Source organism: Ailuropoda melanoleuca, chromosome 12, assembly GCF_002007445.2.
Source record: "Ailuropoda melanoleuca isolate Jingjing chromosome 12, ASM200744v2, whole genome shotgun sequence".
Lineage (NCBI taxonomy): Eukaryota > Metazoa > Chordata > Mammalia > Carnivora > Ursidae > Ailuropoda > Ailuropoda melanoleuca.
This window is the reverse complement of record NC_048229.1, coordinates 191388-215403: the sequence shown is the minus strand read 5'-3', so window position 1 is coordinate 215403 and position 24016 is coordinate 191388. Positions and strand designations below refer to the sequence as shown.

The window sequence follows — 24016 nt, the reverse complement described above, 5'->3', positions numbered from 1 at the left end:
GAGAGAGAGAGAGAGAGAGCACGGTGGGGAGGGGCAGAGGGAGAGGGAGAGAGAGGCTCAAGCAGAATCCCTGCTGAGCATGGAGCCTGATGCAGGGCTCTGAGATCACGACCCAAGCCGAAACCAAGAGTCATCTGCTTAACCGACTGAGCCACCCAGGCACCCCAACATTTATCCTTTTTAAATATTGATTTATATCAATGCTGCTAACCCAAAACCTCCAGGGGCTTCCCTGCAACCATACATACTTCATAATGACAAGAATAACAACAAATGTAATAATAGATAACATTTAATGAGTACTTTTATTTAAACCAGTGCCACAAAGCTATTTAATTGTAGGTCAAAAATTCAAACCTAAATGGTCTAAGTTGTGACTTGTAAAAGAGAAATACAACACAGGACTATTTATATAGTCTATGTGAAATTTCAAGCTCAACTTTTCAGAATGAAATATAAAGAGAAATTTTTTCTAGCTAAAAAAAAGATTTAGGTTGGGGCGCCTGGGTGGCACAGCGGTTAAGCGTCTGCCTTCGGCTCAGGGCGCGATNTGGCTCAGGGCGCAATCCCGGCGTTATGGGATCGAGCCCCACATCAGGCTCCTCTGCTATGAGCCTGCTTCTTCCTCTCCCACTCCCCCTGCTTGTGTTCCTTCTCTCGCTGGCTGTCTCTATCTCTGTTGAATAAATAAATAAAATCTTTAAAAAAAAAAAAAGATTTAGGTCACTCTAACTCTATGTACCTAGTTGAACTCTGGAAATCATTACTGGTATAAATACTACTTTTCAACACATTGTATATACAATTGGTATATATTAATTATAGGCAGTGATGCTACCCAGGGTATGTCTGTTGTTTTGTTTTGTTTTTTAAGATTTTATTTATTTATTTATTTGAAAGAGAGCAGAAGTGGGGTGAAGAGCAGAGGGAGAGGCAGGCTCCCCGCTGAGCAAGGAGCCCCATGCGGACTCAACCTCGGGACTCCGGGATCATGACCTGAGCTGAAGGCAGATACCCAACCAACTCAACCACCCAGGGTATGTCTTACAATGGTTTTGCCTAGTTCTGCTTAAAATCTGGCTTTATAACAATATGCTGATTTTTCTGCAAAATCTTTAAACCTTTTCAGCAGTCTCATCTAGATGGTTTTTCTGCCTTTGGTGTTGTAGTGGTTGTTGTGGCATACCGTCTCCTTCATGACGGAGGCACTTGTCTCTCCCGATGCCCGTTGGTGCTTTTAAGAGGCCATAAATGAGTCCCTCTCAAGAAATTGCCCTCAGCTGAAGGGAGCTGCCTCACCCAAAATTAGCCTCCTTGGATTCAGCGCATACCCTAAAACTGGTCAATATAAGGATACAAAGTCCCCATCTTTTACCTCAGTTTTGTTCATCCCTGAACAGCCAAGCTGAGGCCTCTGTTATAAAAGCATCACTGTTCAACTTTTTCTTCTGTCCAGTCCTGCTTGTCTCATTCCCTCACAGTGGTCAATCCTGAGAGCAGGCCCTAATCCAGCAGCTGCTTATAAAGTCTGTTTCCTGCAAAACTCAACCTACTGCATGTGTATACTTATTGTTCTAGCTACCTTATAAATCTGCTAGAAAAATAGATTTGTCTCCTCCTTTGTTATGTACCTTACTATTAAAGTCCTAGGCTTAAATAGTAGATATTCTATAAGAACACAGAAATAGGAAGGAAGATCAGGGAAGTTAAGACAGAAAAGAAACTATCATGAAAAATACAATTCCAAAAATGAAAAGATAATTTTTCTAGGCATATTCCATATAAATTAACCAACCAATCTAATATCTAATGACAGCCTGTTTCCAAACATGGGAACAAAAATAAATACGAACACTTTTAAGTAGAAAAAAAAAAAAGGACAAACAGGAAACGAAGAGTAATATATGGCATAAAGGCCATAGGGATAATTTACATGGTTCAAATTACAAATCATACCACAGTTCATAAATATGAGATCAAAATTCATTAGAATAGACAAAAATTAATTTTGGAGACTTGGAACATCACCTGAGCATTGAAATGTTACAGTGCTTCCTCATGTTGTGACTTTCCCAATTAACAGGATTAATCCATTGTCAGGGGAGTCAGTAATTCTAGAACTACACCTGAAAAATTTTATTTTTGCCTTCTCTAAATCCATTCCCTTTCTCTTGATAATTTATCTCTATTTTTTAAGGAAACAACCCTTCTGTGTTTAGTCTGTGTGGTTTCAGTGAAGCTTAGGACAATGAACTGTTGCTTTTATACAGTGGACCAAGGCCTGGACAATCAGTCATTGTGACTCTGTTCAGGGATGGGCGTCTGACCTTATGAGAGTCAATCCCTACATATTTGCCAGAACCATTACGAAAGTCTGCGTATTTTCCTCTGCTACTTCATGAGGAAAATGAGTGAAAATGAGGCCCACTGGAAGAATAGAGAAAGGAAGACAGTAGTCTGTAGGTGATTGAAGCCCTGGATCCAGCCATTCCTGAAGCTTGACCTCTGTTACAAAATGCATTTCCTCTGTTAGTTTAAGCGACTTTGAGCAATATTTCTGGCATCTGCATTTGAGAGTTTTAATACAAACTTAATGAATTAATTACATATGGTGTTTCCAGCATCAATTCCCATGCCAATACTGAAAAAAAAAACCCTTAACCTAGAGCATTGAAAACAAGAAACAAAAAGACAATCATGTATGTATTTATCAATTGTTGCAACTCTACTTTCTTTAATGCACGTGGATCTCCCAAAACTATCCCAAATCTTCTATGAACAGAATATTATCTTTTTTTTTTTTTTTTAAGTAAACCCTATACCCAGCTCAAACTCATGACCCCAGGATCAAGGGTCGAATGCTCTACCAACTGAGGCTGCCAGGTGCCCTTCAGAATGTTATCTTTGTGTTGAGTTCTATCATATCTTACATACAGAAATGTCCTCACTGGTCTCCACTTGTCTGTATCCTGTCATCAGTCATTCTTATAGGTGTCTATTTCTCTCATGGACTTTTCCAGGCTGTCCTTCCATTCTTTTATGCCCAGTTCCAACCCTAGACCCTAAAATAGTTCTTCCCTCCTCCTTAAAAATAGTTCTGCATCATTTTAGGCCAGTAGAAGCTTTTCACCATAATACATTCATTCATAATTATGAATAAGGAGACTTGGGTTAGCAAGAGACTAAAGTCCCTAACATGGAAAGGTCTGGGAAGACTATAGGATTAGGGACGATGCATTTACATTTATTTAAATGACATAAGATGGCAATCCGGATGGGAGGATCGTCTAAGAAAGTTGGTTCAATCCGAGTAGTAGACATAGAATATATTTTTGCAATTTGCTAAAAATATCTGCTTGGGAGTTATATGAGACTATAACTGAGTAGCTCTGGCTTCAGCTAGAAAGGGAAGATTAAGTTAGAGGTAAGTGGAATAAAGAAAAGAGCTCAGGATTTGTATTTCTATCTAGACTTCTTTTGATATGTTGCATTTTCATTTTAATTCAAAGTATTTTCTAATTTTCTTTGTGATTTTTTTGAGTTAGGGGTTACCTAACTTAATCTGGGGACTTCCCGCATTTTTCCTGGGGTTGATTTCTTTCCTTTTTTTTCTAATTTAATTCCACTGTTGTCAGAAAACATACTTTGTATGATTTCAGTCCTTGTAAATCTACTGGGACTAATTTTGTGGTCCAACATAGGACCTATCCTGGAGAATGTGCCATGTGCACATAAAAATTATGCATACTTAACAGTCTTTAGATAGTATTGTTAAATAAAAATTAAGCCAAGTACATTTTAAAGGCCTAATTGACTTTATTATTCAATTCATGAATCTGGCAGCGTCCCATCTAGCAGGTAGAGAAGAGATCCAAAGGGCTACAGAAAAGGAAAAGTTTTAAAAAGCAGGACAAAGAAGTTATAAATAGAAAGAAGAATTATTTTAGGTGAGGTCACCCTCATCTGGGGACAAAGGCATTTTAGTAGGTAGATTACCCCCTCTTCCTTTGGGGGATTAAAAGGGTCCTGTGACAGATGACCTTATTGGTGCTGACCCATTAAGACTACATTTTTGGGAAGTTGAGACGGCTAATGTTAGGTTAGGTATTACGTCTGGGTTTACAGACTCGGGGCCTTCACCTAAGTGCCCCCATTTGGGGCCTGTGGTTTTCTCTTTTACAGTGTTCTCTAGGTGTCAATTATTTTGTGTCTCTTCAGTTCTGGCTGATTTTGTCTAGTTGTTTCCTTTTATCTTTAATATACCATTTACTTTCTTTTGGCTTACTTTGTTGGTTTTCCACTAGGTTTTTGAGACTTTAATTTGCTCCCTTTTGTGTTTTTTTTTGTTGTTGTAATTACTCAAGATTGTGAGATTTTCTGCTGTCGCTGCTTTGTTTCTCCCATAAATGCTTATAGTGTTGTCTACACTTTGGTCTTTATCTCCCTATTTCCTTAAAACATTCGTTGAATAGAAAGCTTTTTTAAAAAAAAAATTTTAGGCAGAAAAGTCTTTTAAAATTATGCTATAGTTTTATTGCATTGTAATGAGAGAATTGTTCCATCTATTTTGGACCGGCAGTTTGCTCATGACCTGCTTCTTCCGTCCACCGCAGTTTCTCCTGTACGCAGTGCGCTGTTGGTTTGCGCGCTGCTAATCAAGACTGTTGTGTGACCCTGTGACCTGCAGCTTGCGACCTTACAAAGTGCCCTTCTCTTCTATGCCTGTGGATCGGGACCCTGCCTTGTTTGACCTCAGGCCTCAGCATGTTGGCCACCGCACTGAGGCTGGAGCGCGGCCGGGGGCCGGAGAGAGGGGACCAGGGGCCGCCTGCGGCGGGTCCCGTGAGGCTCCGCCCTTCTCGGCAGATCCGCAGCCTGCTAGAAGCCCGGCCAGTAAGCAGGGACCCTCCGCGGAGGATTCTGGGAGATGTAGTTTTCTTCCGGCGCCGTCCCGTCCGGTGCATCGGCGCATGACGTGCTTCCGTTGCGCCGCTCCCGCGGCTGTAGTGGGGTACGCGCCTCCAGGGCTGTTTCCGCCTCGGCGTTTGTGGACCGGAGCGGGTCCGGGGAGTTCTGAGTTTCCGTGGCTCCGGACCCGGCGGAGACACACGTTTAGCCCCCGGCCTGAGCGTCCTGTGCAGACCAGCAGCTTGGCCGGCTGAGCCCCCTCGGTAGGTCTGGGGCGTGGTCGGAGCCAGCCTGGACTCGGGGTCTCCCGTGTCAGAGCCGCGTCACGGTGCAAACTCATGGCTCCGACTGCTTGTGCCCAGGCCCGGAGGCCGTGTCCCTGTGAGGGACTCAGCCCCAGATCCACCCTCTGTGGGGCGGGAGGTCCCCCGTGGGTGGGCGCGGATGAGGCCAGCAGGGAGACCCTCACGGTTCGGTTCTCTGCTCCGCAGCCTGCACGAAACAGCGCGGGATGGCCGGCAGGTTCCGGACAGCTTCGTGTTGGGTAAGTAGGGACTCTCGTTTTAAAAGCTGACTGGGCACTGAGGACGGATACATTCATCTTTTTACCGTCACACCCAGGGCCCGAACTCGTGTGTTCCCTCCCCCTGCTTTCTCCCGCTGTCTCTGATCTCCAGAAACGTTCCTTGTTTTCTGGCATTTTGTGTCCAGTGCCCTCTCCTTCGGAAGTTACACTTTATTGCCAGCTGCGGACCCTGAACTCTGAGGGTACGAGGGTCCTTGTCAAGGAAGCAGGAAGGAGCAGTTTTGGAGCAGGGGAGGGCCGGTGGACCCGCGGGACTGTGCGAGCGGTTGATGTCAGCGAGTGATTGCTGGGCTCCTGTCTTCTTGCGCAGGGTGCTGATGCTCGGGAGCACTGTTAGAAGAGGCATCCAGGAAAAGAGTGTCGCTCTGTAGGTGTTGACTGTGTGGTGCCTGCAGTTGAGTCTGCAGCTCAAGTGGGAGTTCTCAACTGGAAATACCCAGATTAAAGGTCCCTATGCTGGTGGAAGCTCAGGGTGTGATGGAGTAGAGCCCTGAAAAGTGGAGGATTTGTAGCAAAGACAAGGAAGGACAGCGGTGCACAAGGCTTGGGGTGCAAGAGAGGTGTAAGTTTGGAGAGTGGCTGTTTCCCTGCAAATTTAAGAAAAGAACTTCCTGAAGGCCGTGATATGAAATACCCCAGAGAAGTATTTCATGAGACAAACAGTATCTCTCGGACTTGGTTATTTATAAATCGTCTTTTTTTTTAAGGTTTTATTTACTTGAGAGAGAGAGCGAGCGAGCACACGCGCACTAGCAGGCTCAGAGGGAGAGGAAGAGGGAGTAGTAGACTCCTGGCTGAGCAGGGAGCCCCAGTCCGGGCTTGATCCCAGGACTCTGAGATCATGACCGGAGCCCAAGGCAGACACTTAACCGACTGAGCCACCCTGGTGCCCTGCCTGTTTATAAGTCTTAAGCAATTTTTCTGTACTGGAGAGAATGTTGTAATGGTCACTTCCTGAGAGGTAATGGTGGTGTTGCAGACTGGATTGCATAAGGTTGTGGACAGTGGAATGTAAAGAGATGATTAGTGACGGTAGGGACCCTTTTTAGGTGGTGTGACGCTTCAAGTGTGACAAGAAGAGTGTGGGTGCCAGGAATAAGGCAGTTCACTGAGTGGCATGAGTTGTACAATTAACTTTAAAATTAAGGATCTTTTTATTATTTAATTCTTTTAAGTAATCTCTACACCCAATGTGGGGCTCGAACTTAGAACCCTGAGATCAAGAGTGGCCAACTCAGCTGGCCAGGTGCCCCAGGATATTTTTATGCTTAAACAAAACCATATGGAAAATACAGTGAGAGAAAACATTGTATTTACAATAGCAAAAAAGAAAGATAAAGTAAGCAAACAAAATCGTACCTTATGAAGAATAAGTAAGTAAACAAAGAAGACTAAATGAAGACTTTAAAACTATCGAATAGTATTAGTCGGTACCATTCTTAGCTAGGTACTCCGTGTGTATGAAGTTGTTAAAGTCTCATGACCCAATGAGGCAGGTATGTCCCCACTTTACAGGTGAGGAAGCTGGGAAGCCTGTCCATGGTCCCAAACTAGTAAGGGATCTTAGAAAACCAGCATTGCAGAGCTAGGATTCAAACAAGGCAGTTATCTTCAGAGTTTGTGCTCTTAATGCCTCTTACTTTTTTTTTTTTTTTTTTTAAGATTTTATTTGATAGAGAGCAAGCAGGGTGAGCAGCAGGCAGGGAGAGTTAGAAGCAGGCGCCTCACTGAGGAGGGAGTCCAATACGCGACTCGATCCCAGGACCCTGGGATTGTGACCTGAGCCGAAGACGGATGCTTAACTGACTGAGCCACCCAGGTGCCCCATGCCTCTTACATTTTAATGTGAGCACTATTTCCTTGTCTTTGAGTGCACATCTTAATTTAACAAATGTTATTGATTATTACACCAGGTAATTTTTCTAGGGCATGTTGGGATGAACAAGATTGACAGGGTCCATGACCCCGTGCAGTGTATAGGAGATGGTTGAACATACAGAGGGGCATCATAAACAGACAAAAAAAGATGAGAGTGTTATGCACATGAAAGGGAGCATCTGAGTGGCTACTTTAGATTGACACCCCTTCTTGAGACAACATTTACATAGCATCTGAGTGACAACTTGATGGTCATGGGATGGTGGGGGTAGTGGGGGAGGAAGCATTCCAGACTTTTATTTCTAGGGTTGTATTCCAAGCAAGCGGCAGCTGCTTCTAGTGGAAAGAAAGCCTGTAGCTGGAGTGGAGAGGGATGGGCATGTCAGCCAGGACCAGATTGGTAGGGCCCTTTAAGTGAAGGGGAGGGTCATGCTGGAAAGCCCTAGGAGTTTTTAATTTTATTTAATTTTGAAAGAATTTTGAAACTCTAGAGAAATCACAAGAATAGTATAAAAAACTCCTGTACAGTGTTGTATAAAAAACCCTTCACCCAGAATTGTCAACATTTTGCCATATTCGCTCTATACACACTCTAATTTTCCTCCCTTCCTCTTTATTGTTCTAGCCCACATCACTTTACCTCTGTAGGCCAGCTCTTGCCTACACATCTCGTCTTTTCTCCGCAGCCTGCCCTCCCTCCCTCCCTCCTTTTCCTTCACCTCTTTCTCCTCCTTTCTTTCCTTTACCTCTTATTTTTATTGACACAAATATTCCAGCGTAAAAGAGTGCTTCACCCCCCCCGTTCTGCTCCCCAGGAAAGACTGTCATCCAGTTTGTTATGTACCCTTCCCATTGTTTTTCTCTCATATACGTTTTAAGTATATGATCATGTACACTGGTGTCTGTTTTGCATTTTAGTATGGAAATGGCTTTATTGCTTTTCCTCTTTAATATAAAACAAATTTTAATTGCATCCTTTTAGAAAATGGGATTGTAAGTAACACAGCCAAAGCCCTTTGGTCAGCATTTCCTTCCTCTAATGTCAACAGGTAGTCAGTAGCAGGCGCCTATCTCGGGTCAGGAGTCAGGCCCCACGTTGGCGTGGAGCCTACTTAAAGTAAAAAATCCCAAACGTTTAAAAAAGAGGTAGTCATTAGCTTGGGGGGTTTCCACCCAGACCCTTTCTACAGGAAACAAGGTTTTATGTTTTCTTCTCTTCTATAAATTGTGCAGTTTGCCATTTCCTTTACATTTATTTTAGAATTCTGGGCAGTACGTGTAGATGGCGTTTCCTTTTATAATAGCTCCATTTTATTATCCTGCAGTGCATATGGGCCACATTTTATTGAGCTGTTTCTCTACTGATGGGGATTTAAGTCTGTGGACTCACCTCCTCGTACCCACAGCTGGTAACCACTAGGGCTTCGTACTTCCTGTTCTCAGGCCTCTCCGCTTTTGTATTCTTTTGAGACACAAATATATTTAAACTTCTTTAAATAGCTGATTAAAATTACTTATGAATTTTATAGGTGATGGGGTGGAATTTTAGATGTGCTTAATTCAACATTTGAAAAGGTTTGCTTTTATATGAGTTGCATCATACCGTGCATAATTATCCTGCAGTTTGAAAAGCGTCTCTATAGGATGAATGTACCGTGTTCTTACTTACCTAGTCTCTTATTGGTGGAAATTTAGGTTGTTGAGCTTGTCACTGTGACAGACTTTGAAACCGTGAACAACTCTGCACATGTATGGGTATTCTATCTTGCTCATTTTTGGTGATGTGTTTTGTACTTTTCAACATTCTCTTAGAACACAGTTCAGTTTTACAATTACTCTCCTGTCCTAATCCCTTTTCTCTCCTCAGAGGTGATCAATTTGGTGTATATTCTTCTAGATCTTTCTACATACGTTTGTCTACAGCCGTTTATATCCTTAAAATGTTTGGTTTACTTGTCTGGGTTATTACATAAATGGGTTTCACTCTGTATAACATTATTTCTCTTTTTTCCCGCATGCAGAAAATATATTTGTAGTTGTATCTGCGATGTTTTTATACATGTATATCCACTTGTGGCTGCTTTTGCCTTGTTAAAAATTTAATTGAGTTCTAAATTATAGTAAAATGCATAAACCTTAAGTGGAATATTTATATTCTTTCAGGTTCCTGAATCCAATTCCAGCGAGAGGGGTGAGGGTGCAGTTCCCCTACACACAGCATCACGCGGTTCTTGGACACCAGCAGGTGTCTGAGAATTCAGCTTCATTCTGTCACTGTCTACCCAGGGATGGGGGACACTCTCCTGGAAACCAGCAGCCCTTTGGTAGGTTACTTAGGGACTTTCCAGAACTTGCCTCATTAACATAACAAAAGATGCCTGGATCACGCTTATCAGAGGAAATTCCAAGGGTTTTAGGAGCTCTGAGCCAGGAGCTGAGGATGAAGACCATATACATATGAGAAGTATGTTTTGGACATCTGAATGACCAAATATTCTTACAAATCACAAAATTACAGCATACACTGAAGACAAATCAAAATCAAGAATTCCAGCACCCTAGCAGTTTCTGTTGTTCTCCCTATCTCCACTGCCGCCCCCCTCCCCCCCGCCAGCTGTCACTGCTTTATTTGTATTTTTTTTATTCCTGTTACAACACCATTAATTTTGCCCTTTTTTCCTTTTTTTAGCATAGTGTAATTGGAATTGTGCAGTAAAGTATCTGGCTTCTCTCAGTCAGCATAGTGTGTGACTAACATCCAAGTTGTAGGATACTCTATTGGTGTGACTGTTTCATAATTTATCTGCCGAATTCATGTGTTGTCACGACGTGGTCATCAGCAGTATTTGGGCTGCGTCCAGTTATTGGCTATTTTGAATAACACTGTTACAAACATTTTTGTACGTTGGTTCTCATTTCTGTTAGGCTTATACCAGGATTTCTCAGCCTCAGCACTACTGACATCTTGGGCTGAGTTACTTTTCGCTGTGAAGGACTTTCCTGGACATTGTAGGGTGTGGAGCAGCGTCCTTGGCCTCTGCCCGTTTCGATTCCAGCAGCTCCACCCACATGGGACCAGCGCAAAAGTCTCAGTGGCACACATCCCTCTCAGGGGACAAGCACCTGGCACATACCTAGTAGTGATGGGGGTGTGTGTATTTAACTAGTGAACACGACCGGACACTTGCCAGAAGTGCTGAAACCACTCTGTGTCCCCGTCTGTGGTGTGTGAGTTCCAGGGGTTCTGCATGGAGGCCAGTGGTTGGTTGTCACCTTTGCTTGGAGCATTTTCCCGTAGGATGGAGCCATCCTGTACTCAGCTCTTCTACTGATGCTCAGTTAACGTGACATCCACTCTTTATTTCTAAATGTCTCCTTGGGTTTTTTAAAAATAAAGTTCCAGTTTCCTTTTAATCTATCGTATATGTTTTTTCTATATTTTTTAATATTTGTAATAGTATATACTGTGACGGTTATTTCTAATGTCTGCTAACGTCTGGATCATCTGTGAGTCGGTGTTGTGTGCTCTTTCCTTTGATTTATCAGTCTTGTGTTCTTGCCTCTTCACATGTCAAAATTTTCTGTTTTATACCTACGTTGGTATAAGGGACAACCATAGAGACCGAAGTTCAGTGCTACCTTTTACCAGAGTGTTTCCCCTTTCCTCTGCTGTGCAGACAGGGAGGTGGCTGGTGACGTCATCAAAGAGGCATGGAAGTGGTTTGGGGGTGAGGTGCCACTTCAGTTATGGTGCATGCACCGTGGTCTTGGTGATAGTGTGGGAGGGGTGATTGCATGCTCCCCTCTGTGGTTCTTTGTGTCGTCAGTGCCTTGAGACTGTGGGAGAATCAGTCTGCCATTCCAGCCCGACTCCTGTGCTCACCAGCATTCAGCCGATGCGCCACAGGGAAAGGCACAGGGAAAGGCCGATGCGTCAGAGGCACCCCTGCCTGTTCTCAGGCTGGACAGATGCCCCCAGTGAAGGAAATGGCCAGCATTTAACTCACCTGGGAAGAGCTCTGATTTTTAAAAGTGTTGAATTTTACCACATTACTTTGTTTCATCTATTAAGATGATTGGTTGGCCGTTCTCTGCTAATTTGCTGTTGTGACTTATTTCCCTGATAGGGTTTTTTCGTGTGGGTTTTTTGTTAGTTCTGGACTGTCCTTTAATTTTTTGGATAAATTTCCTTGTCATAGTTTGCTCTGTATGTATGTACAGGACTCGTAGTACTTTCCTAGTATTTTTGTCCAGGTACTTTGATCAGAGTTAATGATAAGTGAGTTGAGACTGTGGTTTGTGCTGTACTTGCCTGGTTTTGTCTGTGGCGTTGTGCACGTCTGTGCCATGTACTGTACCAGCATCCTGTGGTTTCCAGGCTCAACATCCCGTGAGACATGATCCTGAGATGTCGATAGACTTACTTTTAAGGGTAGTGTGGGCGCATGGCCTCTCTGGAGCAGAGGGTGTACCTTCGATTACTACTTCTGTGTGTTTTGTGATCATGGATTAGTCAGTCTTGCTTTTTTTACTTCCTTCTGGGCCAATTTGGATTCTTTTTACTTTCTTAAAAAATTTTTATTTCTTCTGAGTTTTCAAATTTATTGGAACAAATTGGTTAACTTAGTTCTACTGCCACAACGTTTGCTTTAAAAACGTGAATTCAACACAATTGCTTTGTAGGGAGCGGTGTGAGCCTTTTGACTTCACACAGCCCTCTTTCCACCACTTTATGATCCGCTGCAGCACCTCTGACGTCCAAACACTAGGTCTTTTCCAAGGTAAAGTGATGTATTGTCATTTTATGTATTTCTTAAACATTAAATGTGTAAAACTGCTACTGTTTTTGATAGGTTCCTGGTGTTCTTTTGATGTGTTGCTGACAAAGGGGTTGTGCCCCAACCCCGTTCTCCCCGAACTCCCCGTGGGTTTGCTGTGTGACTTTGCATCGAGCTGATTTTTTGCAGCATACAATTGAGATGCCTCTGTATAATAATCTCACGTATTTAAAAATCTTTATGTTGCTGTTATGGATTCTGTCTTGGTCATAGTAGTCTTCTATTTTTAATTCCTTCATTTCTTGACCATTTTTGACCAATAAAAACTTTTTTTAATAGTTTCTCTGTATTTTATTTTTATTCTTAATAAGCTCAAAATACAGTAAAAAGCTTAAAATAAGCCTCACGGTTTAGTCCCACTATCTTCTTCCATCCTGTTTACATACTCGGCCATTTTGGTCTGTGTGCACTCTCGTGGCATCTGCCTTAAGCTTTTACACGGTCACACTGGTGTGCCTTGCTTGGGTTTCTCCGCTGTGAAGTCGCTGATTTGGCAGGTGGTCCAGGCTAGATCTGAATGCAGGAAGTCACAGCCTCATCCTTCTCCATCACAACCTCAGATGTGCCTGTCTGCCATCCCTTTCCTTGGCCCCAGGGGTTGCTTAGTGAGTGCTCATGATGTTCCAGTCTCATCTTCTCTGGTCACTTTCAGGCATTGGACAGTCCAGTTCATGCTCTTAATTCCACCTCCTCTTCTTGCCCCACTCCTGTGGAGGCTCCTCCTGGGTTGGGAAGACCAGTGCTTAGACCAGAGAAGCTCCTGTTGTCAGATGGTTGGTGCCCAGCACCAGGCGGTTGCTTGGAGCCTGAGACAGGGCCTTACCCTGTATTTGCATGTTGTGAGCAATTCTCTCACTTACCTCTGCAGATTCCCCCAGAATTACATTCCCTGCGTCTTCCCTCCTGGGACTCCCTTCCTGCAGGCAGTGCTGTTGGGTTAGGAGTCTGTCAAGGGTGATCAAGTCCAGGAATCCTTGAACATCGTTTCTCAGCTGCCTTTACAGAGTGTTCCCAAAGCCTCTGTCTTCAGAAATTCCCGGAGGGGAACAGATACCAGATTCCTGTTTTACTGAAATCCCTGAACACAGGTCAGTCCTCCTGACTGTGGACTCCCTTCCCTCCCTCCTTTCCCCCAGTGGCCTGCTTCAAGGAATTCTGTCCAGCTACTTCTTCACCCCCTCGTTCCCCTCATTTCTCATCTCTCAGACACCCTCACCTTGTCAGAGGGCAGCGTCCTCAGTTCACTTGGCCAGGATCCTTGCTGTCCTCCCCAGCACCCGTCTCCGTGTGCTGGTCATCTCCCGTCAGGATGTCATCTGCTCTGACTTCACTTGATGCCCAGAATCCAGCCACTGTGTATTACTCCAGTGCTCCCACTACCTTCATCGCCCCCAGATCCAGGACCCTCCCTTCTCCACAGCAGTCAGAGTAATCTTGGGTGGTCGTCAGAGCATGCCACTCTTGCTTGAGGCCTTCAGATGGCCTCTCCTCACTTGGAACGATATCTCAAGTCCTTCTCATACCCTGTGAGCACTGAAGGCCTGCGCCTTTGTTTTCATGCCTCCTGGAAGACTCTTCTGCACAAATCTTGGTGTCATTCTTTTTTTTTTTTTTTTTAAAGATTTTATTTATTTATTTGACAGAGATAGAGACAGCCAGCGAGAGAGGGAACACAAGCAGGGGGAGTGGGAGAGGAAGAAGCAGGCTCACAGCAGAGGAGCCTGATGTGGGGCTCGATCCCATAACGCCGGGATCACGCCCTGAGCCGAAGGCAGACGCTTAACCGCTGTGCCACCCAGGCGCCCCTCTTGGTGTCATTCTTACATCGCTTGGGTTTCGGCCCAAAAAGTACCTTTCCAGAGAGCTTCCTGACCACTCCATCTGCCTGCACCTGCCTCCCTGGACTCTACCCCCTTACCCTGCTTCATCTTGGTAGAGCACTCTCACCCCCTGCTTGTTGGGTAGTTATATGTTTACTGTCACCTCCCCCTGCAAGAATGGAAACACACTAAGTCCAGGGACCGCGTCCATGGCTGAACCCCCAGCACCTAGAACAATCCTCGCACATCATCGGTGCCTCAGAAATGCTTGTTGAATGATCCTGTGAGGACCTATAGCTTGTTACTAGTTTTTTTGGTCCCATGAAAGGAACTTATTATAAGCATTCTGGGTAGTTCACAGAGATGTCAAGAACCACACTTACAGGTTGAACAGACAAAGCTGCCTCACAGCTGCCTGGTAGGGACTGCCACTGCACAGCCACCCACAGCAGCTCTCCGTCATCTGCAGCTGTGCAGCACTGGGTGAACCCTGGTTGACCAGTAATGGGCCCCTTATTTTCTTGAAAGAAGGCTAGGAATTTACTTATTTGGCCTTTTTTTTTTTTTCATGGTGCCAGGCTCTCACTCTAAGACTCAAGATGCGTTGAGCACCTATCAAGATGACAGTTCGGAGGGTCACACCTTCCATGTGTTTAGAATTGTTCTCTCCACCTCTGGGCAAAATATATCCTGGATAAGTTTTTTATCAAAGACTTGCAACAGCTGTTGCGTTTCCATGTATAGATGCTTGTTTCCCTCTGCATGACTGAAAGCTGCTGCTGCTTTTTTGTTGTTGTTAAAGATTTTATCTATTTATTTGACAGAGATAGATACAGCCAGCGAGAGAGGGGACACAAGCAGGGGGAGTGGGAGAGGAAGAAGCAGGCTCCCAGCAGAGGAGCCCGATGTGGGGCTCGATCCCAGAACACCGGGATCACGCCCTGATCGAAGGCAGACTCTCAACGACTGAGCCACCCAGGCACCCCTGAAAGCTTTTTCTTACTTTATTTTATTTTTTTATCTGAGAGAGAGTGCAAGCAAGAGAGCAGGAGCAGGGGGGAGGAGCAGAGGGAGAGGGAGAAGCAGACTCCCCGCCAAACAGGAAGCCCGACAAGGGGCTTGATCCCAGGACACCGAGATCACGACTTGAGCCGAAGGCAGATGCTCAACCAGCTGAGCCACCCAGGCGCCCCCAAGGCTGGAAGGTTCTTGAGGGCTGAAGTTGTGTTCGTCCTGAAATTTTAAGGACCAAAAACAGTATCTGGCATATGGAAGCTCAAAAGCTTTTTTTGTTTTTTTTAAAGTTTTTTTTATTTATTCATTTGAGAGCAAGTGAGTGAGAGAAAGAGCAGGGGGAGGGGCAGAGGCAGAGGGAGAAGCAGACTCCCCGCCGAGCAGGGAGCCCGACTTGGGGCTCGATCCCAGGACCCCAGGATCATGACCTGAGCCGAAGGCAGACGCTTCACCGATGTAGCCACCCAGGCGCCCCGGTTTTTGTTTTGTTTTATTCTGAAAGTCAATGCTGACCTGGGCACAGGAGGCAGTCTGTGGAGGAACATTTCTCTGTTCCACGTCACCTAATGTAATGGTATCCAATTGAATGGGATGTATATTATTCCAGGGCTTATTGTCATTCAAGGATATATCTATGGAGTTCACCTGGGAAGAGTGGCAGTTACTGGACTCAACGCAGAAGTACCTGTACAGGGATGTGATACTGGAGAACTATAGCCACCTGGTATCTCTGGGTAAGTGCAGCTTCTCTGTTGATCTCAGACTGTGAATTATAAGTTGCCACCCTTTTTCTTGGCTGCTCTACCCTGAGGTCTCCAAAGTACTTCATGGTTATGGGCTTGAACTTCAGAGGTCAAAGGCTCATAGTCCCTGTTTGGCCCTCGTGTCCTCATTGTAGTCTTTCCCCCAAGTGCAAGGGAGCAGTTTCATTTTGTAGTTCTGGATCCCTTAGTCCCTAGCAGCTTGGCCCACATCCTTTATGATTTTCCACCAACAGGGTATCATGGTACCAAACCTGATTTAATCTTCAAGTTGGAGCAAGGAGAGGAGCCATGGATAATAAATGCCAAAGTTTCCCGTCAGAGCTATCCAGGTGGGTGAGCGGGAACCAGGAAGATGGGGGTGTGGGCGTGAACCTCAGACAGCGTTGTGTGGAAGCTCTTCTTTGAAGCCCTTCAACCATTGGGGCGACTCGGGAGGAGCCCACAAGCTAGCTCCTTGGGAAAGGAAAGGACCATCGCTCTGCCCACGTTTGGGCTTTCCTCTCTTGGGTCTGAGGGGCAGGCATGCCCTTCTTATCTGCACTCTGCTCAGATGTTGCTTTCTGGGCTAGTTTCCTTCCTTCTCATGGTCATGGACTGCATCAGCCGCCCCGCCTCCAGAGAGTTTGTCTCCTCCCGTCGTGTGACTCCTGCCCTCTGCTGCCCTTACATTGGCTTTCTCTCTCGCCTCCACGGATGAATCCCTCAGTCTTTCCCATCTTTTGCTCGACAACACCTTCTTTGGAGATCACATCGCTTCCGATTCTCTCACTTTGAAATGATAGCTGTTCCTTTCCTGAAGGATTCTGAAACCTAGCCCAGTCTCACCTGTGTCACAAAGTGATTTTATCACCTTACATTTCCTGGCTCCTCTTTATGCTTCCCTTCGGAGTCATCCGGAGGGGTGTGTTTCCCAAATCCAGCTGTTCTCTCTCCAGTATTGTAACAGCTGCGAGGCTCTTGGGCTTAAGCGTTCTCTCTCCCGTGTTGTAACTTCCCATGGATATCCTCATCCTCTTCTTCTGTGCTCTCATCCCACATGTTAAATGCTTGTAAAGAGCCCTGGGCTTCCTCACTTTTCATTCTCAGTAGCAGAAATGGGAAGGAACTCTTCGTCTTTGGCCTCCGCACATTTCTTCCTGCTGCTGTTGCACTTGTGGTACCATGTGCTGGGCTCCCTAGGCTCACCTCCGCTGCCAGTCTTAGTACTGCTTCTATTTTTGCCTCTGTTCTGTCTTCGTAGCTCCTGTCCCCTCAGTTGTCACCCAGACTAGATCAGTAGATCAGTGTTCTCTCAGGTACGGGTAGCTCAAATTCTTAGCCATATTTGAGAATTCTAGTCTTCTCCTTAGCTGTTCTTGCTGGATTTGTTTTCATAAGAATCCTATCAGTAGTCTGAGCAAACAAACAAGTATCTGACATCCCTGATTCAACTGCAGTAAAGAATAAGGAATTTATAGTGTCAAATGACAGTTGTCTGTCATAGGACAGCAGCTCCACAGTGGCTTAATTCAGAAGCTTAGTGATGTCAGGGGTGCCTGGATGGCTCAGTCTTGATTTCGGCTTAGGTCATGACCTCAGGGTCCTGGGATTGAGCCCTGCATCAGGCTTGTGCTCAGTGTGAAGTCTGCTTGAGATTCTCTCTCTCCCTGTCATGATAGATTAGATAGATACATACATACACAGGTAACTAACTAAAAAAAAAAAACAAAAACAAAAAAAAACAAGCAGCTTGGTGATGTCAGTGATCCATCTGCTTCCCTTTTCTCACCCTGAGATGCTATGCTTTTCTTTTCCTTTGTCCAGGGAGGTTCCTTCGTGCCAGGCATCACATGCAGACACAGCGGGAGTCACTGGATAAGTTCTGTTTCTTTCCCCAAAATCCCCTTCACCAGTCCCCAGACTCTTTCTCGGAAGCCTACAGTATGTTTTCTTACAACTGACTTGCCAGTTGTAAGCTGTGATATGGGGGCAGGGAGGGCTCGCTGGGGGACCACATAGACCCTGTCCTCACCAGTCAGGGCTGGTGCTCGGAAGGAGGGAAGTTCGTGTGGCTGTGCAGTGAACAGTGTGAGTCCTACCTTTGGGTGTGCCTTACACCTGCCCTCTCTCCACCTGTACGGCTTCAAAAATGCTAATGTTAACATGGAATGTGATCACCCCTGCCCCAAGGGAGGCAGCACGTCTTCTCATCCTGGACCCGAGGCCAGTTGCGAGTCCAGGATTTGTTGAGATGTGTGTGGTGCCTTCAGACAGGTGTGGCTGTGGCCTCACAATCTGAACTGACATGGGGTTAAAAGATCAATGGACTATTCTAGACACAGGGAGTGGTGGGGAAGGATCCAGAAGCTGTAATGGAAGCTCTTCTTTGCAGAGGGGTGGATGGGGATAGCAGTCATCACTGGTCTGTCACACACTCTCCTCTCGGAGAAGAAAAATCAAAGACGACTTCTTGCCCTAGCACTGGCATACTTTCCCTGTTCACTCCATTCTTTTCTTTTTGTCCTCCATGGCCACAGATGAGATGAGGCTTGGGGAGAATGGTCTTGTCTGTTGGTGCAGATTTGGGTGTATTTGGGGCTAAAGAATCACAGGCTGTTACCAGACCAGGCTTAGGTTTCCTTCAGAACCTAACAAGTGGGGAGCCTTGAGTGGCTCAGTCAGTGAAGCATCTCCCTTCAGCTCTGGTCATGATCTCGGGGTCCTGGGATCGAGCCCTGCACCTGGCTGCCTGCTCATTGGAGAGTCTTTCTCCCTCTGCTTGCCCACTCATGCTCTCTCTCGCTATCTTTGTCTCTCTCTCTCTCTCTCAAATAAATAAAATCTTAACAAAACAAAAAAACCACTCAACAAGCTTCCAGTCAGTCTTCTTTTTTTCTGACTAATTCTATGAAGCCAGTACCAACAACCAAAAGTTTTCTGAACGTATATTCAAGCCTGAGAAGTCTTCTGGCTGCTGGTCTTGGTATTTTCACCCCTGTCCTTGAGTTTAGTAGCCTGCTTGGAGGCACAAACCGTAATGCAAACTGTTCCCGCATGAGTGGGGAGAGAGGGTTTATCAGGAGCTCCTGAGGAGGCAGGAGAACCCCTGATGACCCCCCAGGACAGCTGTAGTGACACATCCCGAGGCTGTGCCCCAGACGAGTGCCCTGTGGGCCTCGTGTCATCTGCTCCCCTTCCCTGGAAGGTCTCTTCCTTCGTGGCGTTTAAGACCTTTTACATGTTGTTGACTCTTGCTTTTCCCTGAGCCCTGAACTGCAATTTGTTTGCCTACTTTCTGTCTCCGCTCCATTTGGGTGTTTAGCTGAGATTTCAAGTGTAGTCAGATCCACACGAAGTCCTTCATTTTTCCTCCAAACATTTTCCCTCTCAGAGAGCAGCACCTCCTGTTTCTCAAGCCTAAAATCTGGAGTACTTAAAGCCTCCCCTTCCTCACCTTCTCTTTCATCCAGTCCTCTGCTAGATTTTCTTGATTCTCTCCAGATGCATTCCACATTTGCTCAGCTCCAGAGTTTAGTCCAAACCACTGTGGCTCTTCCCGCACTACTACAAGGGCGTTCTCGTTTGTCTCTCCGCCCTTCTCCTATTCATTTTCTACATAACAGCCAAACATCTTTTAAAAGCACAACACGAGGTGCACCCGGGCGGCTCAGTAGGTGAAGCGTCTGCCTTTGGCTCAAGTCATGATTCCAGGGTCCTGGGATTGAGTCCCGAGTCAGGCTTCTCTGCTTCTCCCTTTCCTTCTGCTGCTCCCCCTGCTTGTGCTCGCTTGCACTCTCTTTCTCTCTGACAAATAAGTAAATAAAATGTTTTTTTAAAAATACTTTAGAAAAGCACAACACGAATCAAGATGTTCTCTAATTAAAACCCTTTGGGTAAGATGAAAACTTCTGCCTGTTTGGTTCTTGCTTCACTCTGTTCACTCAGTGGGTTTTAGCTGTCCCGACCTTTTTTCAAAATATCTTTTCTTCCCTTCCCTCCCGTCCCCTCCCCTATCCTTCCCTCCTCTTCTCTCCTCTTTTCTTATTGTAGGCTTCACACCCAACGTGGGGCTCAAACTCAGGACCCTGACAACAAGAGTCACAGGCTCCACCCACTGAGCCAATGAGGCATCCCGTTTTTTTCTGTTTCTTAACTGTGCCAAACAGGTGTTCCCTTCTCAAGAACTTTGTATATGCTTTTCTGCCTGTTTGGAATGTTCCTGCTCCTAACTTTCCTGTGGCTAACTCAGTCTTACTTTATGTCTCGTTGTAGCCTTCGGAATGTTATACTCTGGTTGCTCTGTATCCTCTGCATTCACTTTTTGAGTAAGTCCCATGACAATAACATGCAGAGGGAACGTAAGTGGTGTTGGCTCCTCAGTGCGGGCTATGCTTTTTAAGCCTCTTGTTCTCTTGTTCTTTTTTTTTTTTTTTTTTTTTTTTTTTTTTGAGGGAAAAAGAGAACGTGTGTGAGCAGGGGTGGGGGGCGATGGGGGGAGAGAATCTCCAGCAGGCTCCCTGCTGAGCACAAGCCCACCGTGGGGCTCGATCTCACCCTGAGATCATGACCTGAGCTGAAACCAAGGGTCGGACGCTCAACCCACTGAGCTCCCATGTGGCCCTGAGCTTCTGTTGTAAAAACCATTTTTGATCACTGCTAATTTGCCATCCATTTCCATAATGGAATTTGGTTTGACATAGTTCCTCATGCTCCAAAGCTCAGATACACGGCACATGTGGGCTTGGCCAGTATTTCTTCTGAAGCAGTGTCTGAGGCCTGTTATTAAGAAAAAAACACCCAGGGGCGCCTGGGTGGCACAGCGGTTAAGCGTCTGCCTTCGGCTCAGGGCGTGATCCCGGCGTTCTGGGATCGAGCCCCACATCAGGCTCCTCCGCTGGGAGCCTGCTTCTTCCTCTCCCACTCCCCCTGCTTGTGTTCCCTCTCTCGCTGGCTGTCTCTATCTCTGTCGAATAAATAAATAAAATCTTTAAAAAAAAAGGAAAGAAAGAAAAAAACACCCATTACATGGCAGTTCTATAGCTCTCTCATTCCACCTCAGCTACATGGATGATTAAAAAGTATATATATGTACATGTATTTATTTTTTTCTAGAAGGTTGGAAAGAATGGTACCAGAAAAATCAAGATGAGTTTGAAAATGTTGAGAGAAGTTATGCTTGTGGTGAATTTGGAAGACGTCATATGAGCAGAAGCCATGTTCCTTCAAGACAAAGAATCCATAAGTACAACACACATGGAAAAAGTCTGACACAAAACTCAGGTTCAGCCAAAAGCTGTCTGAGAAAAAATCCTGATAAATTCCACAAATATGAAGAATCCTATTTTCTTAAGCATCAAAGAGCTCATAGTGCAGAAAAAAACTGTGTGTGTAATGAATGTGGGAAAGCCTTTCGTTGTAAATCACAGCTGATTGTCCATCTCAGAATTCATACGGGAGAGAGGCCTTACGAATGCACCAAATGTGAAAGGGCGTTCAGTGCCAAGTCAAACCTTAATGCTCATCAGAGAGTCCACACGGGAGAAAAGCCCTACTCCTGTGGTGAGTGTGGGAAGGTGTTCTCCTTCAGGTCACAGCTCATTGTCCATCAGGAAATTCACACAGGGGGGAAACCTTATGGCTGCAGTGAATGTGGGAAAGCCTACAGCTGGAAGTCACAGCTGCTTTTACACCAGAGAAGCCACACGGGCGTGAAACCTTACGAATGTGGGGAGTGTGGGAAAGCCTTCAGTTTGAAGTCCCCCTTCGTTGTGCACCAGAGGACTCACACAGGAGTGAAACCCCATAAATGCAGCGAATGTGGGAAAGCCTTTAGGAGCAAGTCCTACCTCCTGGTTCACATCAGAATGCACACAGGGGAGAAACCCTATCAGTGTGGCGATTGTGGGAAGGCCTTCAGTATGAAGACACAGCTTGTTGTTCACCAAGGAATCCACACGGGAAATAATCCGTATCAGTGCAGCGAATGTGGGAAAGCCTTCGGGAGGAAGGAACAGCTCACCGCGCACCTGAGAGCACACGCAGGCGAGAAGCCCTACGGGTGCAGTGAGTGTGGGAAGGCTTTCAGCAGCAAATCCTACCTTGTTATACACAGGAGAACGCACACAGGAGAGAGACCCTACGAATGTAGTTTCTGCGAGAGAGCCTTTTGTGGGAAATCCCAGCTCATCATACACCAGAGGACTCACTCGACAGAGAAACCCTATGAATGCAGCGAATGTGAGAAAGCCTATCCCAGGAAGGCATCGCTCCAGATACACCAGAAAACTCACTCAGGAGAAAAACCTTTTAAGTGTGGTGAATGTGGGAAGGCCTTCACTCAGAAGTCGTCCCTCAGTGAGCATCAGAGAGTTCACACAGGGGAGAAGCCGTGGAAATGCTCTGAATGTGGGAAATCCTTCTGTTGGAACTCAGGGCTTCGAATACATCGAAAAACTCACAAGTGAGGTTAGAATGAAGTAGATGGTAGGATGATGGAGATGGGATGCAGAAGCGGGAAGTCCTAAACATACGCCCCTGTCGGTTAAGTCGTAGACAGACCGTTGCATTTGGAATGAATGGGCAAAAGCTCTCAGAAATAAGGCCTCCGAGTCTCGGTCGATGAGAACTGAAGGAATGAGGAGCAGTAACTATGAAGTGTGGTAGCATCATGATAAAGATGAAATTCAGAGAATTCATATTTAAAACTTCCCGCAGGAAATGTGTTCATGTGGAGAGTCACATTCCAGACTTGAAGCTGTGTTTTAGCGTGAAGAAAACCTCAGTTTTAAATGGTGGAACTTTTAATGGTGGAGTATAAAGTTGTTTTTTATTTTAATATGTAAATAAAGCAATGGTCAGGAAAACATCAAGGAACGGATTCTGAAGGTTAAGGTATATTTAGTGTGACTTTCCTGAGTAACACTGAATAGCATTTTAAAAAATTTTGTTATTTTATTTTTTAATGTAACTTGTCATACATATATTTGGTAGTTTGTGGAGTAACATCCCCTAATATTCTCCATATTAAATATAAATATCAGTTTTGTCTCTTTGTTTCTTAGCAACTAAAATAATGTGGCTTTTAATAAATGGGAAGATACCGTTCCCCAAATGAGTTTACTAGTCGGTGAAGGTGGGTCTGGCAGTTACCGTGGGGCTGCTGTGAAGAGCACAGAGAGAGGTTGTGTTTTAGCCGTTCAGTCTGTTCTGCACCGACGGGCGAGAGCATCCTCGTTTTCTTTGGGGGAGTGCCTCTCTGGTGCATCCCCGGCTGCTGTCTCTGGGGGCACCTGTTCCACTTGCTGCAGGGGAGCGTTACGCCCATTGCCAGGTCAGGGTGGCCTCGTTCCTGGAGCCCGAGTCTCTGACTCAGCCTCATGTGACCCAGAAGGGACACGTGGGACTCACTCACTCTTGCCCCAGAATGGAGGACCATCAATTTGTTCCTGCTGTAGTGGTTTCGCAGAGTAAGTCGGGTGCTGTCGCTCTTTGAACCTGGTTTTCTGGCCTGTGTGCTTCCGCCTCTCTTCAATAAAAACTTTTTTTTTTTTCCCGCTACAGTTGAGAGTGAATTTCCATCTCACATTACTGAAGGGCTTTAATCGATAAATTGTTGCTGGGGAGTGATGTATGTGTCACAAATCAGATGGAAACTTCAGCTCAGAGTGTGAAGTGTTACTGCCTGTACAGGTCAATAGTCTTGTGGCCCTGATGATAAGATCCTGGGAACACCGAGGGCTATTGCCATAGAAGAATTTTTAATTTATGAGGAAATCTGACACAGGAGCTGGGATGGCTACTTCTGGTCGCCTTAGCTCCTAATCACAACATTGACAGACGTGAAGCCCTGAGAGCTCATCTCGAGGAAGAGCATTAACTGTGACTTTGCTGAATTAAACTATCCACTTCACGTGCTTGCTAATCCCTTATAGAAACGTGTATTGGTCTAGAAAAAGTAGTCTCTTCAATAGTTTTTTTAAAGATTCATTTATTTGCAAGAGAGAGCTTGAGCAGGGGGAGGGGTAAAGATAGAGGGAGAAACAGGCTCGTCACTGAGCAGGAGCCCGATGTGGGACTTGAACCCAGAACCCTGGGATCATGAACTGAGCTGAAGGCAGATGCTTCACAGACTGAGCCCCCCTGCCAGGTGTCCCTAGAAAAGGTAGCCTCTTGACAGTTCATGTATGGACATACAACAGAAGTGTGGCGACTCAGCGGCAGTCTTCTGAG

General features: G+C 45.4%; 1 protein-coding gene across 9 annotated transcripts in view; it reads left to right on the top strand.

Moving 5' to 3' along the window:
• Positions 1 to 22825, top strand: part of LOC100466499 (zinc finger protein 26) — a 26627-nt gene extending 3802 nt beyond the window's left edge. For 2 of the 9 annotated variants that reach the window (XM_034672341.1, XM_034672339.1), the window contains exons 2-7: positions 901 to 1037; positions 4614 to 4893; positions 5400 to 5452; positions 15652 to 15778; positions 16042 to 16137; positions 20900 to 22825. In XM_034672341.1, the coding sequence (XP_034528232.1) occupies positions 4719 to 4893; positions 5400 to 5452; positions 15652 to 15778; positions 16042 to 16137; positions 20900 to 22251 (1803 nt within the window). In that variant the 5' untranslated portion in view covers positions 901 to 1037; positions 4614 to 4718 and the 3' untranslated portion in view covers positions 22252 to 22825. Of the gene's footprint in view, positions 1 to 900; positions 1038 to 4613; positions 5172 to 5399; positions 5453 to 9535; positions 9697 to 15651; positions 15779 to 16041; positions 16138 to 20899 lie in introns of those variants that run through there. The other 7 variants (XM_034672342.1, XM_034672343.1, XM_011229833.3 and 4 more) reach the window with 7 other exon arrangements.
• Positions 22826 to 24016: the final 1191 nt, after the last annotated feature.